Source organism: Euleptes europaea, chromosome 19 (genome assembly GCF_029931775.1).
Source record: "Euleptes europaea isolate rEulEur1 chromosome 19, rEulEur1.hap1, whole genome shotgun sequence".
Classification (NCBI taxonomy): Eukaryota; Metazoa; Chordata; class Lepidosauria; order Squamata; family Sphaerodactylidae; genus Euleptes; species Euleptes europaea.
Genome location: NC_079330.1, coordinates 1,290,859 through 1,309,385, shown reverse-complemented (window position 1 = coordinate 1,309,385; position 18,527 = coordinate 1,290,859). Strand labels below are relative to the sequence as shown.

General features: G+C 49.9%; 1 protein-coding gene across 1 annotated transcript in view; it reads right to left on the bottom strand.

Moving 5' to 3' along the window:
- The window catches only part of IGSF21 (immunoglobin superfamily member 21), a 159,288-nt gene that overhangs the window by 9,119 nt on the left and 131,642 nt on the right, over positions 1 to 18,527 (bottom strand). Inside the window, exons 5-6 of the mRNA XM_056865473.1 lie at positions 11,053 to 11,168; positions 7,095 to 7,566 (exon numbers count right to left, since the gene is read on the bottom strand). Coding sequence (XP_056721451.1) covers positions 7,095 to 7,566; positions 11,053 to 11,168 — 588 coding nt within the window. The remainder of the gene's footprint in view (positions 1 to 7,094; positions 7,567 to 11,052; positions 11,169 to 18,527) is intronic.

Genomic DNA, 18,527 nt, shown 5'->3' with positions numbered 1-18,527 from the left:
TCTCCCTTACATGCTAGTTTTCTTTGGGGCATTCCTAGGTCTTTCCCCACAGTTGTCACCAAGCAGGTTTTGCAAGCACTGAACACCCTCCCTTCAAAAAAAAAAAGTGGACCAGGAAGCCAGCAAGGGGGACACAGGAAGTGGCCTTATGTCGAGTCCTACCGCTGGTCCACCTTCTGGTCTCCGCTGACAGGGAGGAGCTCCGCAGGAGCTCAGGTAGGGAAAGGCCCTTCCCAGCATCTCCACACTGAGATCCTGACTGGGAACTGCAGATGGAACCTCAGAGCTCATCTTGGGTACCCAAATAGCCCATCTATTCCAGCATCCAGTTTCCCTTAGTGGGTAAACAGGTGACCCCCTCAAGACCCACAAACAGAACACAGAGGTCCAAGCCTCCTCTCCCAGCATTGCCATGCAGAGGCAGACTGCCTCTGAGCATGGAGGTCCCATTTAGCCATCACAGCCGATATCCCTTGATTAATATGAATTGAATTTGGGTTTGTGTAATCTTTTTGGAAAGCCATCAAAACTAGTGGCCATCATTGTGTCCATTGGCAGTGAATCCCGCAAGTTAAAAGGGGAGGAGAATCGGGCATTCTGTGTACCTTCTGTCAAAGATGGGAAGATCTACCTTCTCTCCTGTGACTCTCCCCCACCCCAAAAACAGCCCCGGGGCCTCCACGGCACACAGCCCTGCTTCTTCCTTGACAACATCCATGCAAACGGGAAAGGGATGGGCGGTGGTATCGAGGATTCAGCATATGGAATCTCTTCTCTGCAGCCCTATAAAATAAAAAGGCAATTTCTCCTCAGCCCTCCCGATGCACAAACACCTGAAGGCATGCAGAGCTTTGCCTGCCCGGCAACAAATCACGGCTGCCAGGGGAATCGGTGCCCCATCAATTATTCACTCTTATTTACAGGTGCCATGAAAGCCTCTCCGCACAAAACTCTCCGGTTGTTAGCATGGCCCCGGGCTGACAGGACAGCACCAGGAAGCGATGGATCTTGGTGTTTGCGCCGGAGTTTTGCCTGTCTTTGGGTGAACAAGTTCTTGTCGCAAGGCATCAATTCACCGGGAATGGAGAATGTCGAGATCAGAGGAAGAGGCCCGTTAGATCTTCAGACTTGCCAGCGCTCTGACAGGGAAAGGGTGTTTTTTGTCTCAGAGACAGAAGACTGGTTCGCATCCACGTGCCCGTCACTGGGATGCTCCTACCTGGAGACGTGCAGCTTCCCTTCCTCAGTCGTTCTGGACTTTCCCAAAGCCCCACATGTCACTCCTCTTCCATTCTGCTTCAAGGCGCAGAATTTATCTCATTAATGGCAGGCTTGGACTACGCATTTTTCACGTGATTTGTATCTCTTCTTCTGTTTTGTGTGGTTGATGCTCACAAACACATTGAAAGACCACTGCAAAAAAAGCAGTGGATCCTCCTTGAGTCACACTTGCATCACTGGGGTGGGGTGGGGTGGGAGGCGGCACTCTCATTATCCTCACTTTAGGAAGCGGTGCTACTCTGGTGTATGATTTGGGGATCTGGGGCGCAAAGGGTTTTGTTCTATTCTCCCATTTTTGAGGTGGGTCCCAATCCACAGATCTTTGTGCTCACTCAGCAGCTGGTTGCACGAGCACAGTTGTGTCCAAGGGTGCCCGGTGTGGGGAGGGAGGGGCCGCAGACAAGAGGAGGCGAGTCTGATAACCGGTGACTTAGGTGGGGCGGGCTCAGACCGGTTTCATTCAACAGCTGAGGCAAAGCTGTGGAGGAGGGATTGTTCTCATGAAAAAAATGCTTCCTGCCACACACAGTTTTCTGCTGCGTTGACCCTTTTTTTGGGGGGGGGGGGACCTGCAAAATGGGGCAAAGATATTCTCCCACTCAGAATGTAGGCAGGAAGCATCACTTCCACTCTAGTTTGACTTTGTGGTGCTGATTGGCTATATCCGTGTTGGCGAATCTACGGCACGCGTGCCAAGACCGGCACGCCGAGCCCTCTCTGTGGGCCCGCACGGGGGCGGCGGGGGCTTTGAAGGGAGCACGGAGCTGTTCAAAGCCCACCCCCTTCCCCAGACTCCCCGGTGCCCGGCTTTGAAGGGGAGCCCCCCCTTCCCTGGACTCCCTGCGCCCCCCTCCCTTGCCGAGCTGGGAGGAAACCTCAGTATTCAGGTTAAATTGCCATGTTGGCACTTTGTGATAAATAAGTGGGTTTTTGGGTTGCAGTTTGGGCACTCGGTCTCTAAAAGGTTCGCCATCACTGGGCTATATCCTCATTGGCTATATCCTGCCATGGTATAACCACCCTACTTAGGTGGTCCCTGATTGGTTGGCAAAAATGGCAGCAAAGAGCAGTGGAATCGAGCCAAAGTGAGATGGAAAAGTCACTTTTTAGTGGTGTTTTCTGGAGAAGACCTTCCGTTCAGAGAAGCTTCCCTTTTTGTACCAGAGAGTGGTTGCCCAGGAAAATTTGGCCCAGCCCCATCTCTGTCCCCCTGGGCTGTTGCTCCGGCAACTTCCAAAGCTGAAAATACACAAGGGGGTGGTGGTGGAGGAGGAGGTTTTGAGCCCCTCTCCCCCAAGCAGAGGGTCTCTTTGACGTGCCCCATTATCTGGCAAGTGCAAGATTTATGTCTCCCTCAGCCCAAGATGGCTTTTCCTCTGGGATTAACATAAAAGGTATTTTGTCTTTAATATGTAAATGCCAAGTTTGACAGGAAAAGAGAAGCTCTTTGCGAAGCCGCAACTCAGTGGATTGTTTGATCAGGACACCCTTCCCCGGATTAGCGCCTTACAGAACATGGGCTAATCTTCCTGCAGCCGGCAAGAAGAGGAAAGGGGCCAACGGCAGCCGTGGATCAAGAGACGGGGCTTTAATGACTTCTATAAAGTGATTAAGGCCTCCTTTGACGGAGAGTTTTCGCTAAGGCCCCGGATCAGCTCCGAAGGCTGTCTGATCCGCGGTGCCGGCTAAGAAGCTCCAGGATACAGTCTCCTCAGAAGTGGTTGAGAGAGACCTCAAGGCCCGGGGATGGCGGCTGGATCTCTCTTTTCCTGCATCAACAACTGAAACAGTCCTGGAGTGAGGCTAACCTGAGTGGGGCTGGACCCCAAAGCCAGTTTCTGAGAGGGGGCAATGCCAGCCGTACCGTACCCCCCCTTTTGAAGCACGAATGAGCAGCTGTTCCCTGTTGCCCTTCTCTTTGTGTTCTAAGTACAGTTCCCCCAACGCTTTGGTTCTTCACTTCCTGTTGTTGGCTAAATTGGCAGTCAGTTTAAGAAAAGGAAAAGAATGAATTTCCCCCCACATACTATTTAATTATCCATGCTGAATTAATGGCTAACAGATGCTGATGGCCACAGGGTTAGATGGCTTTGAGAACAAATCCAGTAAATTCACGGATCATAGGGCTACCCACATCAATTGGCCATACAGAGAAATGGAACCTCCATATTCAGAGGCAGCATACCCAGGGATGCCAATTGCTGGGGTCAACCAACAGAAGAAGGGACCTGTTGTCTTCAGGCCTGGGCTTCCTGGGGACATCTGGTTGCCATTATGTGAAACAAGATGCAGATTGAAGCTTGAGTCTTTTGCCCACCAGACAGTTCCTGTGATCTTCTCATCCAGAGCTGGGAAATCACGCCAGCCGTTGGTTGCTGCTGGATGAGTGCCTGAGACAAAAAGGTGACTTGATTTCTTCTTGATTCTTGTTTAAAGGAGGAGTGCTGTGGTTTCTATGCTTCGGAGGTGTAGTCCTAGCAAGCTTAAGTTGCTTGAACGAAACCAAGGATGAGTGCAGAGAGGCGGAGAAGAGAGATCCCCAGCTCCGTTTATCCGGGTTCCCACCAAGACTCGTTAGTGGTCCCACGTTGCGCGCAAAGGAGGGGCAAGAACAACCAGAGCAAAGATGATCCCACCCTCACCCTCCAGAGAAGCACCTCTTAAGCCAGGATTTCTATTAGGGAGAGAGAGAAAGGAAAGAAGGAAAGAGAGAGACAGAGAGCAGGAACCGCGTGGGGAGGAAGGCAGGGCTATCATTTCAGTGTGACAAGAGAGCTCAGTCGGAAGACATGCATTGCGCCTCAGACGGCTGCTAATGGCCTGCAGAGCCCATTAGACATAATGAAAGTACAAGCAGGCAGAGCTGAAGGGGGAAAAGGAACTTCATTAGTTCGGGGGAGAGTGAGAGAGAGAGAGAGAGAATCCCAGCACTGGACGCCTGGAAGAATACCCTCCCGCCCGCGTTCCTTCCTGTCATTGCCCCAATTTGTTTCCCTCAGAAACCTAGCTTGCAAATAGGGTTGCCAGCTCTAGGTTGGGAAATTCCTGGAGATTTGGGAATGGAGCCTGGGGGAGGGAGAGGGTTGGAGAGGGGAGGGACCTCGGCGAGGTATAATGCCATAGCCTCCACTCCCCAAACCTGCCATTTTCTCCAAAGGAACTGTTGTCTGTGGTCCGCGCATCAGTTGTAATTATGGGAGATTTTTCCAGGCCCCACCGGGAGGTTGGCAACCCTGCTCTCAAATCTCTCCCCCCTCCCAGCCTAGTAGGACTGGACAGGAAGTGCCTAGTTTAAATGGCTTTAAAAAGGATGAGATAAATTCATGGAAGGCTCCATCAACACCTCTTAGTCATGATTACTCGGTGGGAACTCCATGTTCAGAGGCAGCATATCTGAGAACAAACAGGGAGGAACAGCAGCTGCCTTCATCTCCTGTTTGCAGGCTACCTGGAAGCACCTGGATGGCCACTGCTGGAAACAAGATGCTGAGCCACACAGCCCTTTGGACTGAGCCAGCAAGGGACTAGGGTTGCCAGCCTCCATGTAACGCCTGGAGATCTCCTGGAATTACAACTGATCTCCAGACTACAGAGATCAGTTCGCCTGGAGAAAAACAGCTGCTTTGCAAGGTGAATTCTATGGCGTTATACCCTGTTAAGGCTCTCCCCTCCTCAAATTCCACCCTCCGGGGGGCCACCCCCCAAATCTCCAGGGATTTCCCAACCCGGAATTGGCAACCCTAGAAGGGAGCTCTTTGGCTTAGCCCCAGCAAACTTCTCTGGCTAAAGAAAAAGCTTGAGAGTGCCCCGACACTTCAGGTTCTCCAAGGTTTGGGCTGTCAGCTGATTAAACAAACCTAAGTTGATTAATTAAAGGCACATGATTAACTATTAAGATCCCATATCCTGCCACAGGTCCCTAGGTGTACTTTCTGGGGAAATGGAAGGAAGCCTTTTCACCTGGGCTTTTAATTAGAGGGTTTAATCTTTTCCACCTGTTTTATCGCCAGCTTCTGGGCTCAGGTCTGTTTTATAGACAGTTTTATTCTGCTTTTTTATTAATGACCGTGGGCTTGCTTTGCTGGCTTGTTGTTTTTACATTGGTAATTGATTGTTTTAATTGTAAACCGCCTCAAGCAGGATTCTGGAGAGGCAGCACAGAAATCTCCAGAATGAACAAACAGAAAAGTGGGAATAAGCATAGGATTCCTTAGTTAAAAAACCCAGAATCTGTGATGGGGGACATGACTGTCGCTGCTACTTCCTTATTCATGGACTCTATTAGCAAAGTAGAGCCTCAAACCACACAAACGCTCCGGAGGCAATTAGCCCTTGCTGATTAAAAAGGGACTCTGCCTGCCGCCCCCCTGCTCCCGCCCGGAAAACAATTATCATTTCTGCGTGGAGTTGAGTTCCACGCCATCTTTTGCTGTCTGGTTACATTATTTTTACATTTTGTAACCTGCCTTGAGTTGCAGCAAGAAAGGTGGGCTCTTAATGAAGTATATAAATAAATTATACTTCTCAGCAAACATGAGAAATCAAATCTGCATTTGCTGATGCTCTTCAATGAGAGAATCTGCAGGAGGGAGGAACACCCCCCCCCCCGCTTCCCAGGCCTGTCAGCTCCCCCAGCAAATCCCTGCCCAGCACTCCTTCTTCTCACCCCCAGCTGAGCTTATTTATGGTTTCAAAGCTCAAGGGGAGAAAAAAATGACATTACGTTTTTGCAGGGGAAGGCATAAGCATTGCCTCCTGCATTACACATGAAGCTGCCTTATAGGTAGGGTTGCCAAACTCCAGGTAATAGCAGAAGATCTCCTGTTATTACAGCTGATCTCCACCTGATAGAGATCAGTTCACCTGGAGAAAATGGCCACTTTGGCCATTGGACTATGGGATTGAAGTCCCTCCCCTCCTCAAACCCCGCCCTCCTCAGGCTCCACCCCCAAAATCTCCCACCGATGACGAAGAGGGACCTGGCAACCCTACTTATATGGAATCATACCATGGTCTCCTCAGACTGCCAACCGCTCTCCAGGGTCTCAGGCAGAAAAGGGTTTTTCACATCCCCTCCTACCTGGCCCTTTTACCTGGAGAGGCGGAGCACTGAACCAGCGGCCTTCTGCAAGCATAGCACTGAGGCACGGCCCTTTGCTAATTACGCGCTGCTCCTGCAGACCTCCTTCCCTCGCTCCACACCCATGGGCATAGGAAGCCTGGATGCCCTGCACAGCCTGCTGTTCCACCCTCCATGGATGAACCTCCAGATCCTAGCCTGCTCCAGCAATCACAGGTCTTTTGCTGGCAACTGGCGCTCGGCGGGGCGCCAGGTGGCAACTCGTTGTGGCTCTACGCCAGTGGCTTCTGGTCCCAAAGCTCCGCTCCAAACGGGGGCTCCAAGCCAGAAAGGGAACCAGGGAGCCACAGAGGCCCACGGAGACTGGGATTGTCGTCACTGGCCTTCTCTGGTTGCCCCTCTCCACTGTTACGTTCTCCCTGTAGTCAGGAGCCGTGCACCCCCCCACTGTCGGTGGCAAATCTGCATCCCTGCCATTATTAAAATCCCTTCCTCTTTGTTCACTTCTAGGAAGTGCTTCCCGTTTCACTTCCGGGTGGGTATCTACTGTCCGTCCTGGAGAAACCAACGTCTGGAAGTGCCTGCATTCATGGTAATAGTTGACAGGAAAGAGCTTGGGACAGACAAAGCTGGTGTGCAACCCCGTCACCTTGACAGGTGCGCACCTACTCCTGCAGCGCCCGCCCCACCCCGTTCTCCCACCAGCCACGGCGCTCGAGCCCCTCCCTCTTACCTAGGGTCACCTCGGACTGCATGGGCATAGAGAGGGCGGGGTGTTTCACCTCGCAACTGAAGAGGGCTTCATTGTCTATCTGGGGGTTAAGCGTCCACATGAGCATTGCCCGCACCTCCACGGTCCCGTCGCTGATGGGGATGTGGGTGTGGTGGAAGTAGTAGACGGGCTCCACATTGTGGATCCAGCGCGGAAACTCCCGGCTCACCACAGTCTCTGGGACGACCTCTGTGGCGGGGCTAAACAGAAGTCCCTGGTTGGGGGTGAGGCCTTTGAAAGGGGCCTCCGTAAAGGGCCTCCCGCCCCGGTCCTCCACGTCCAGCAGGGACAGCGACTTCTGCATCTTGGTGTCGTCCAGGTCCCGGTTCAGCAGGTTCCGAGATGCTCGGCCGTCTTGCAAGCTAGCAGCGTTGACGGGGGGTTCCGCCAGGGGCACCACCTCGATCAGCTCCCCGTCTCTCTTGAAGTACACCTGGAGAGAGGAAGAAGAGAAGGCGCTGAGAAGACTGCAGTGCGGACACAGGCACGTCCCCATTCTGCCCCTCCACTGCTCCCAAGCGTCACCCTCTCCGGCATTCCACGCCTCCTGAACTCCGCTTTAACTAGGAGAATTTCTAACATTAAGACCAGATGTGGAAGCAGGGCCACTCTGCTTCTTTCATATCCCCCCATGTTCATATGTGCACCTAGCAAACATTGCAAAAAATCATACATAGGACCCCATCAGGAATCTTTTTTTTTTTTTGCAATGTGTTACTGAGTATTCGTTTATTTGTTTAGCCATAGGCCATTACAAAACGTCCTTACGTATATACAGAAAAGTTAAAATATCAGAAAAAGATAAAATTACAACGGTATACATTGCCCTGGTAAAATCAATTACATGCACAATCTCTATTAAAACATTATTTGATTTCCTGTGCAGAATTTTTCTTAATAACTTCAAGAGCTCTAATCTTCCTGGCTGCTGTAGCAAATTGTGACATTCTGAGGGTTACATGTGAATCAGAGTCAGAAAGTAAAAAGATAAATTTATCAAATTTAGAACAAAAAATTGCTCCCTTCAGGATTCCATCCAAAACACCCCACACAAAGAATCGTTGGTTCAATTGTATGCATCAAGATGAGATTTTTTGCACTGTTTTATCCAGGTACAGGTATACAGGGAAGCAGGAAAGCACATGAAGGCCCTGAAAGCAGTGGCAAACTGTGCATGCACCATACATTTTCTCCCTCTCCCATAATACTAGAACACAGGGTCATCTGCTAAAGCTGGACGGCGAGAGATTCAAAACAAATAAAAGGAAGTATTTTTTCACACAACGCATAGTTAAATTGTGGAACTCCCTGCCCCAGGATGTGGTGATGGCTGCCAGCTTGGAGGGCTTTAAGAGGGGAGTGGACATATTCATGGAGGAGAGGGGTATTCATGGCTATTAGTTAGAATGGATACTAGTCATGCTGCATACCTACTCACTCTAGTATCAGAGGAGCAGGCCTATTATTTTGGGTGCGGTGGAACACAGGCAGGATGGTGCTGCTGCAGTCGTCTTGTTTGGGGGCTTCCTAGAGGCACCTGGTTGGCCACTGTGTGAACAGACTGCTGGACTTGATGGGCCTTGGTCTGATCCAGCAGGGCCTTTCTTATGTTCTTATGTTCATACATCTTTCAAAAATAAGGAGGTTGACAGAGGATCCCAAATGGTTCAAAAGGACCAGGCAGCAGGTGATGTGAAAGACCTCTGCCTGAGACCCCGGACAGCCGCTGCTGGTCTGAGTGGATAGTGCTGACCTTGATGGACTGAGGGTCTGATTCAGTTTAAGGCAGCTTCATGCGTGGCCACGTGTGTGATTGTTGGGTGGGACCAGGGAGCCCCAGGCACGGAGCATCGAACCACAGGGCCAGACTGAGAAAGGCGTTAGTGTTCCCATAATGCTGGCCCAGAAAACAGCTTAGAAACATGGGCAGGTGGGCGTTCCAGCATTTCAAGCACAGAGCCTTAGGGCACTTTCCCCCATGCTGAATAATGCGCTTTCAATCCACTTTAACAATCGTTTGCAAGTGGATTTTGCCATTTGGCACAGTAAAATCCAGCTGCAAAGTGCACTGAAAGTGGATTGAAAGTGCATGATTTTGCATGTGTGAAAGCAGCCTTTGGAGAAGCGGACAGCAATACGACAAGGGTGGTCCTAAGCACGTGCAGAGTGCCATCTTAGCCACATCCAATCCAAGAGCTTCTCTAGCTGTGAGACCACGCAGGTGCATGCACACGGCAGATTCTGTTATGCAGGGAGGGGGGCTCTGCGCGGATAGCTTGCGGTACAGCTCCTCTGCAGAAGTAACGCCTGTTAAAATCTTTTTGAATTTGTCTCTCTGAGGAGAAGATTGCATTCTGTTTCCAAAAAGCTCCTTTCAAGCCTCTGATGTCATGGTGTAATGAAACAGCCATGGGAATGTTTGCAGATAAGTGTTGTGTTTTTCAAAAACAGCGAAAGTCTTTCTCCCACCCCCGCCACTTTTTAGAATTTCAGTACTTCAGATATGAGAATGAATAAGTAGGAATAATTCCACAGAATCCTAGAACTTCCACCCCTTCCATCTTCTGCACGTGTTTGTATAAAAGGAAGCCACTCAGGGGAGCGCAGCCCAGAGAGACAGCCTCGAATGGGAAATGAGACAACGGCTCGATGGAATAAAACATTGGGTGTGCCCTGGATTGTAGGGGAAGGTGTTGTCTTCAAAGCATACGCACAGTGAGGCACCGAAGAACCATACTCTTTCGCACAACAGCCCTGAGAAGCAGGTCACTACAGTTCCCATTTCAGAGCCCAGAAACTGAGGCTCGGCCTCACCTAAGTCCAGAGTCTTGGGGCGAAAACGCATGGTCGCTTTATCCTCCTTTAATCCCTGTTTTAGCCAGGATCGAATGCACATTAGGTGAAATGCATGCGTTCGATCCTGGCTTAATCCTGGCTGAAACAGGGATTAAAGGAGGATAAAGTGACCCTGCGTTTTCGCCCTTGGTCTTCCAGTTAAGAACCCAACCCCAGGTAAGGGTGTGCCCTGAAGGGAAGGAAACATGAAGGGCTCCTTCATGGCTTCTATCAACATCGTGAAGAAGATGACAGAATCTGACCAAGGATCTGATCTTGGCCATCTTCTGGTCATGGAGTAGGGGTCACTTGGGGTGTGGGAGGGAGGTAGTTGTGAATTTCCTGCATTGTGCAGGGGGTTGGACTAAATGACCTTGCTGGTCCCTTCCAACTCAATGATTCTATGATTCTAAGAATCTCTCAGTGTCTTCTCTGTTTTGATCCCGAGAATGCTGCAAATTCAAGCCCTGCTAGACAAGACCAGTGTGGGTCCATCTAGTCCAGCATCCTGTCTCACACAGCGGCCAACCAGTTCCTCTGGAGGACCAACAACAGGGCAGAGAGGCCGAGGCCTTCCCCCAACGTTGCCTCCTGTGCATGGAAATTCACAGGCAGACTGCCCCTGAACATGGAGGTTCCCTTTAGTCATTTGTCTAATACCTTTTTAAAGCTGTCTATGCCTGTGGCCAATCACACTGCTGTCCTGGACTCAGCTGAACTGCAATGGACCAAGATTGCATTACCAAGAACTGACTCACTGGCCACTGCAGTATATTGGAGAGACTTTGGTCACTTACCCTAGGAGGGGCTGTGGCTCAGTGGTAGAGCAACTGCTTGGCATGCTGAAGGTCCCAGGTTCAATCCCTGGCCTCTCTAGCTATAAAAGGACCAGGCAGTAGGTGATGTGAAAGATCTTTCTCTGGCTGAGACCCCGGAGAGCCGTTGCGGGTCTGAGTAGACAATACTGACTTTGATGGACCAAAAGCCTGGTTCAGTAGAAGACAGCCTCATGTGTTCATGCCCTGGCAGTTGCAGACGGTGCAATCCATCTCCACCTTTCCCCTCCCACACCGAGATGACTTACCATGGGTGCCGGCTTTCCACCAGAGACGATGCAAACCAAGGTGAAGTTCTGAGCCTGGTAGCGGCTGAAGGGGGCGGGGGTGTCCGCAGCGATGACCGAGATGGAGATGGGAGGAGCTGGAGGAGGGAAGAAGAGCTCAGGGTTATTGTGATTGGCTGTTTGCATCATTCCCAAAAAGAGTTTAACTCTAACAGCATGCCTGAGGCTAGGGCACTAGTAGACCAACACCCCTCTGAAATTACATTCAAGAAGGGAGCCATGGCTCAGTGGTAGAGCATCTGCTTGGCATGCAGAAGGTCCCAGGTTCAATCCCTGGCATCTCCAGTTAAAGGGATTAGGCAAGTAGGTGATGTGAAAGACCTTTCGCTTCCTGAGACCCTGGAGAGCCGCTGCCAGTCTGACTAGGCAATACTGACCCTGATGAACCAAGAGTCTGATCAGTATAAGGCAGCTTCACATGTTCTTGTTGGTCCATTAGAACTCAAACATCAAGACATTGACAGGATAATCTCCTTTTAGTGACCAGAAAGTTAAAAAATAGTTCACCTGAAGGACTCTCAGGCTGGGTGTTGTTAGATGGTATGCACCCGAAAGCGCTCAAAGAACTTTCTCGAGAGCTTGCGGAGCCTTTGTTCATTGAGCAGGGGGTTGGACTGGATGGCCCCTTCCAAATCTATGATTCTATGGTTCTATTAAACAAAAATAGCAAAGGCGGGCACTTTTCAGACATGTAACAGTAATTTAAGGATTAAATCTTCTTTCATGGCTCATGATATGGTATGTATGGCATGAGGGATTGTGGTGCTGGTGTTTGTGTTTGTGTGTGTGTGGAGGGTATTTCAAGTTTGTACCAAGTGAAACTGTTAGGGGCCCTGCAAGCAAAGAATAACAAGAATTCATCAGCAGCAGACACTGAAAAACCAAAGGCGAGTTACATTCCCCACACCGTCCATGACCAGCGGGGGGTTGGTGGATGGAAGCAGCGGACTTTCCCTCTCTGTAATATCTAGTTAGGCCTCCGGTCGGGCGAAAAGGAAGAGATGAACCCACCGCGCAAACACACCTTTCCAGCCCCTTCTGTCACCAAAGGATTTGCTGGCCTGTGGGGCTCTTTTTTCACTCATCCCCAGTGGCTAGTTTGTCTTCAGCTCTCAAATCTGGTGCCTTTTTACAAGCCCAAAAATGCAGATCTGGCAAATGAGCATCAGTCAAATTTCAAATTTCAATACCTTTATTGGCATACCATCAAGCAGTCGATCAAATAAAACCAACCCTCTAAACATCATTTAACCTCCGCCTCTTAACAATTTCATCAAAAAATTTAGCCCCAGATTCAATAGTCTCAGAAACTCGGGAGGATAACAACAATTTGATCTTACTATCATCAGCTTGATCTGCATGATTTGAAAGAAAGGGATCTAAAAGGACCGCACGAATTTCACAATAAAATGGACAATACAAGAGCATATGGTCAATACTTTCAATCTTCCCCAGGGCACATTTACACACCCTGGCAGAGTATGGAATTTTCTTATATCTTCCATACAGAATAGCAGAAGTGAACAAGCATCAGACAATGCTCCACGCTTTGCCTACAAGCCTCCACTTCCTCTGTGCTGATTGTGGCAAAAGCCGAACGATTCCTAATCCTTTTATTAAAAAATTGGGGTGGGGGGCGGTGAGAAACAGACAGTAGCTCCAGCAAGGTTGTCTGCTCGCTTGACTGGCTCTATAGCAGATTGGAGGATTGGGCTGTTTGGGCTGTTTTTCCACCAAATAAAACCAGAGGCAGAATTTCATCTTGAGTTATCATTTCCACAGCAGTTTCCAGGATACAAAGCCAGGCGCTCTTTTCTCCAGCACACGATGCCAACTTTAGTCCAGATGTGGGGAAAATCAATACCGTTGTCCAGGGAAAGGCCGTTGTGGTCGCGGTTTTGCACGTGGATGGTCCCAGGCATGTTCCTGGCCTCTCCCATAAAAAGGTCTGTTGGTCACCCAGCTAAGAAAGACCTGAGAGAGCCATCGCCAGGAAGAATAATAAAGCAGCCCCCTATGCTGATCGATCTGACAACAGCAAACAGAGCCGTAAAATGTGCAACTAACTTCACAAGGCGGGGAAGGATTAGATACATCTGTGGTCTGTTATCAGCCATTAAGCTCACTGGGTAAGTGTGGCTTGCCCAGGATGGGAAAAGGGTAAGTTACACTTCCCAGGCAAATATAAAACTGGCAGAAAGAAGTTTATGGCTTCTTTCCCCAACCAGCCATGAGGACTACAGCTCTGGAGGGTCCTATGAAGTGGGGCTAGCTAAGGGGGCTCTCAGTGTGTGCAAATGGAGAATTCTCTCCCATTGCCTCTTAGCTGGTGTGTGTGTGTGTGTGGGGGGGTGAGCCAATTTCCCCCCACCCCTTTCCATTGCTGTCCCAAAACTTCACTCTTTCCTAAATTCTATTATTTCCAGCTTAACTACAAGAGTGCACAAATGAATTCCAGAACCGAAGCACATTCGGTCTGTTGCAGTTTTCAGCTTCTTTCCCCCTCCTCCTCACGGTCAATGTACCTTTGCACATTGATAAAACAATGCAAAAAAGCAGTCTTGATGTGATTGCCAGTATGACTGCATCAAAATCTGTTTTGTCCAGAGCCTGACTGATGCAGGCATGCGCTCCTGTGTATTGGCCAAATGCTCGATACGACTGCACTTATCATCACACCAAAATTGCTTTACTGTAATGTTTTGTGCACTCACCTATATCCGGGGCAAACTAGATGTTGAGTGCAGTACTGCAATTATTTTCTTAATGATTCTGGGCCCAGGCTTTCTGGGACTCTTTCCCCTAGACCCTCAGCAGCGTATGGTCAGACGTGACAATTGCACCCAACATATTCTGACACAAGCTCCAGCCTGTTTCGGAGCCATTTCCAGAAGCTCAGGTTGCCTCCATGGAGGGCAGATGTCCCCTTCCAGGTGGAAACCAGGTCATCTTGGTGGTCTGGGAGCTGCAGCCAGGTTGAAATGAAGAGAGCTCTGCCAACCTACGCCAAGCAACAGCCTCTTATCTCCCTACTGCCTTCTGACTCTCCAGTGGGATTTCCTGCGCCACATCCCAAAATCAACACCTTTCGTTGGAAGATGGGTCGGCCTTCAGCTTCCTGCTCGAAAGAATCGAGCAACGTCTTAGAACTGCACGCCTGGCTTCCACTTGGGCTACTCCCTAAAGGCATCTCATGGGCAGAATTTTAGCAGCAAGTGCTTTTAGAAAGGTTTTTACCGGCGTCCTGGCTGAAGTGGTTACCTTTGGTTGTGTGTCTGACTGCAATGTGAGTCAGAGGTCCCACTGCACATTGCTGTTGTAGTTTTTCTGCTTCACTCAACTAGGAGGAAGAATGCAGGACTTCCTCAGGGCATGAGCCTGTCCTGAGAATTGGGATAGGAGTTTTTGCTGTCTCAACCTGTACTTGCCTAGAATATTTTTATAGCCATGTAGAGTTCCAGCCCACCAGAAGAGGTTCTGAAAGCTGGCGGCAAAAGATGTCTGTGCTTCGTCATGTCACATCTCTGTCCTCCCAAAGGCCCCACAGAAATATATCTTGCTTTCCCCTCCCCTAGCATCAACGGGCCGCGAGTCCCCCAAATGTAAAATCATAGATCTGCGTCAAAGCGTAAGAAAGATGGACTTGCTAGGAAGGATGAGGAATGATCTTGGAAAGTATTTGCGGGAGAGAGATAGCAGACAGATAAATGGAGAACGGGGAGTTACAGGGAGGTGGAAGAAATATAGATGCCAACCCGAAGAGGGCTGGCAAGCAGTTTAAATAACGAAAGGGAGCGGCTGGTGCACCGTGGAACGCAACAGCTGCAGTGTGGGTGCCTGATGGGAGATTAGCGGTCCTGCCAGGCCGGGGACAATATTTTATGCCGTGTTGCTTCAGCTTAGAAATTGGGGGGGGGGGTTGGGGAGCTCACCTCGCCTACCCAAAAACGGGATGGATATACAGTTGCTGGGTCTACTACTATAGTGGGAGGCTCTCCCACCAGCATCCCTCGACCCCTGCTGCCGCTCAGTAAGACCAGCAGGGGCAACAGAAGAAAAAAACACCATCATGGCGATGGTGTGATGTCACTTTCAGGGCAAACTCTCAAATTCAACATGAACTTTATGGTAAAACCACAGAGTTTCCACTGTATCCTAGAGTGGTATGATGTCAATTCCAGGTTTGCCTGGGTAATGACATCATGTTGTTGACACAATGGTGCCCCCCCCCCCATGTCCCAACTGGCACCAGGCCACTAGCTGGCAACCCTAAATGGACGGAATCATTAGCCAGTTCCATCTGCAACAGACCAGCGGCACCAGCTCTTAAGCAGCCTGGGACTGGAGACCACAAGGGCTGGCTCCCCCCGAGGAAGCTGCACCAGCATTATGCTTGTCACTGGAGGCTCTGCTATGTTTCCCGCTTCCATCAGTGCCAAGGCAAGGGTCCGGCCAACAGGGACAGGGTCTTTTCGACCATCTCGCCTCACCTGTTGGCATACCTTTCCCTTCCCTTGTCTGGCACTATTTGTTTTTTTTGGTGCTAAGACTTCTTATTCAAACCTGCAGTGAATTCCCCATTTTTTAAACTCAGTTAATGGCACGTTTCTCACTCTCTCCAGTATTATCACCATATTAGGATTCTGAATTATTCAGGGTGGGGTTCAATATGGTTAAATAGGGCTTGCTTGCTGGTATTTCTTTATGATATGCGACTGTGTTTGAGGATTTAGTTATATTATCTAATTCTACATACAATGTATGTTAATACATATCTAATATGTATGTGTAGCTGATTTACTGATGCACAGATAGCGCTGAAGAACATATATTTTACAAGAAAAATTCAGTGCACAGAAAATGGTACAAAATACGTGCACGAGAGATGTGAAATTGAAGCAGAGACTTTGAAGTCAAAACAGCAAGGATCCTAAATTGTCTCAGGGCCAAGGGGGGGGGAGAAGGGAGGGCTGGCGTTGGAGAAATCTCCCCCGTGGTCTTCAGCTGGAGAGTCTCTGGTTCCCCGCAGGCCTCCCGCTTCTGGGATCCGAGTCTGCTCCAGGCTGAGCAAAATGACAGTCTCTTTAGCTCTTCATCAGCCATCAACACCAGCCCAAAGGAACTGACAATACTCCTTGCCAGTCAAGACGGTCATTACCCAAGGCCCCCCCTTCCTCCCAGCCAGTTGCCCTGCGGCATCTCTGCTTCTGCCATGAGCTGGTAACCTTCCCTGTTCCCCCTCCGTCATCCCACCGAGCTCCCTGTGCTCTCTGGACCATGAAGTCGCACATCATGACCAATTAAAGGTGCCGTCTGGAGGAAGGAAACTTTACCTAATCCTGAGGCTGCTAAATTTAGACTCATCCAACAGGGGAGGTGTAAACCATCCCGGCTGACCTGGGAGATGTCAGAATCTAATTACGTAGCTGCAGGTTTTTCCCCAGCACCGATTCAGGGAGGGCGAAGGAGAAAGTCAGCAAATGAGAAAAGCCAACCAAGCAGCAGTTTCCTTTTCTACCCAGTTTTGCTGCGGAGGAGCCCGCTGCAATGTTTCCCCGACCAAATTTTGAAGGAAAGGTTTGCTGGAGCAGTGAGGTAGAAACTAAAGAGTGAAACTAAACTCTAGAGAAACTAAAGAGTGTCCCTCCCCTCCCCGTCAGGAGCACGTTGGAAGTGCCTTCAGCCCATTCTGTCCAAATCTATCTTGCCCCTCTTTTGGGGGGCGGGTATTCTGCAAGAAGCTGACGTCAAGTGACAGGTTGCTGCCTGTATTGTGTACAGTTCTGGTCACCACACCTCAAAAAGGATATTGCAGAGCTTGAGAAGGTGCAGAAAAGAGCAACCAAAATGATCAGGGGACTAGTGCAACTGTCCTATGAGGAGTGGTTAAAACGCTTAGGGACGTTTAGCGAAAGAAGGCGGTTAAGGGGAGACATGATAGAGGTCTATAAAATTATGCATGATATGGAGAGAGTGGACAGGGAGAAGCTTTTCTTCCTCTCCCATAATACTAGAATGCAGGGTCATCTGCTGAAGCTGGAGGGTGAGAGATTCAAAACTGATAAAAGGAAGTATTTCTTCGCACAACACATAATTAAATTGTGGAACTCCCTGCCCTAGGATGTGGTGATGGCTGCCAACTTGGAAGGCTTTAAGAGGGGAGTGGACATGTTCATGGAGGATAGATAGGGCTATCCACGGCTACTAGTCAAAATGGATACTAGTCATGATGCATACCTATCCTCTCCAGGATCAGAGGAGCATGCCTATTATATATTAGGTGCTATGTAGCACAGGCAGGATAATGCTGATGCAGTTGTCTTGTTTGGGGGCTTCTTAAAGGCACCTGGTTGGCCACTGTGTGAACAGACTTGATGGGCCGTGGTCTGATCCAGCATAGCCTTTCTTATATTCTTCTTATCCTCCCCTCCCCAAATCTCAGAATAATATTGAGCTACTGAACAAGGTTCCCATTTCTGTAATCAACTCAGTGACCAAGCCTGGACTGCTGGTCTTCCAAAGAGGCCCTGCTCCACATCTCCAAGGTGGGGGGAGGCACCTGTGAGCCCCCGGGGCTTGCGGCTTCCTCTGGAGCCTCAGGCAGAGAGTGGAGAGGCTACTGTTTGGTCCCCCCATTCCTCCTGTTCTCCTTCTGGGGTTTGCCCCTCTTACACGATGGGCCAACGCGACTTCCTCCCTCCCTGTCTTAAACAGCTTTCCCTCCCAGACTGAAGCATTTAATCCTCTTTTGGGAAAGCTGAACTGGTTTACTGGCAGGGTCACCGCTGCCGTGGGTGCCCCCCACACCCCCATCTGCTGAAGCTGGGGGGCAGGGAAGTAACTAAGTTTGGGGCCTTCTGAGTGGTGGCACCACATCTCTGGAAGCCCCTCCTCCACTGAGGTTCACCGGGTGCCTTCTCTAACCGTGCTCAGGTGCCAGGCAAAGACAGCGATGTTGGGTCTCGCTTTCAATCGAGTCACCTTGTAATTATTTCCAGATCTTGTTCGGTTACCCTTTGGATCGCTCGGTGACCCCTCGCCCATTTCTGCAACTGGTGCCCCACACTGGCTCTTCCAGACGTGGCTCCCGCGCCCGTTTCTGTCGCCTCTGAATTCACGCCCATTGTTGTTTGAATGATTTACTTGAATAATTTAAGTTGAAATCATCTGAATAATTTAAGTTGCTTTTTTAATATGGAAAATGTATACAGGAGATTTCAAAAATTAGGAGCAGAGAGGCAGCCTCATGTGGAGCAAGGGGGGGCTGGCAGGACCAACAGTGGAGCCAGCTGGATTTACTGATCTGGATGCCTGTCAATCAAGCTGCAAAGCCGGGCTCATCCCGGCAGCTGCTGTGAGCTCTCCGCGGACACCACAGGGGTCATCTCTCATCTCTTGCTTGTACATCCTTCCTGCAAAAGCCACATCAAGCGTGT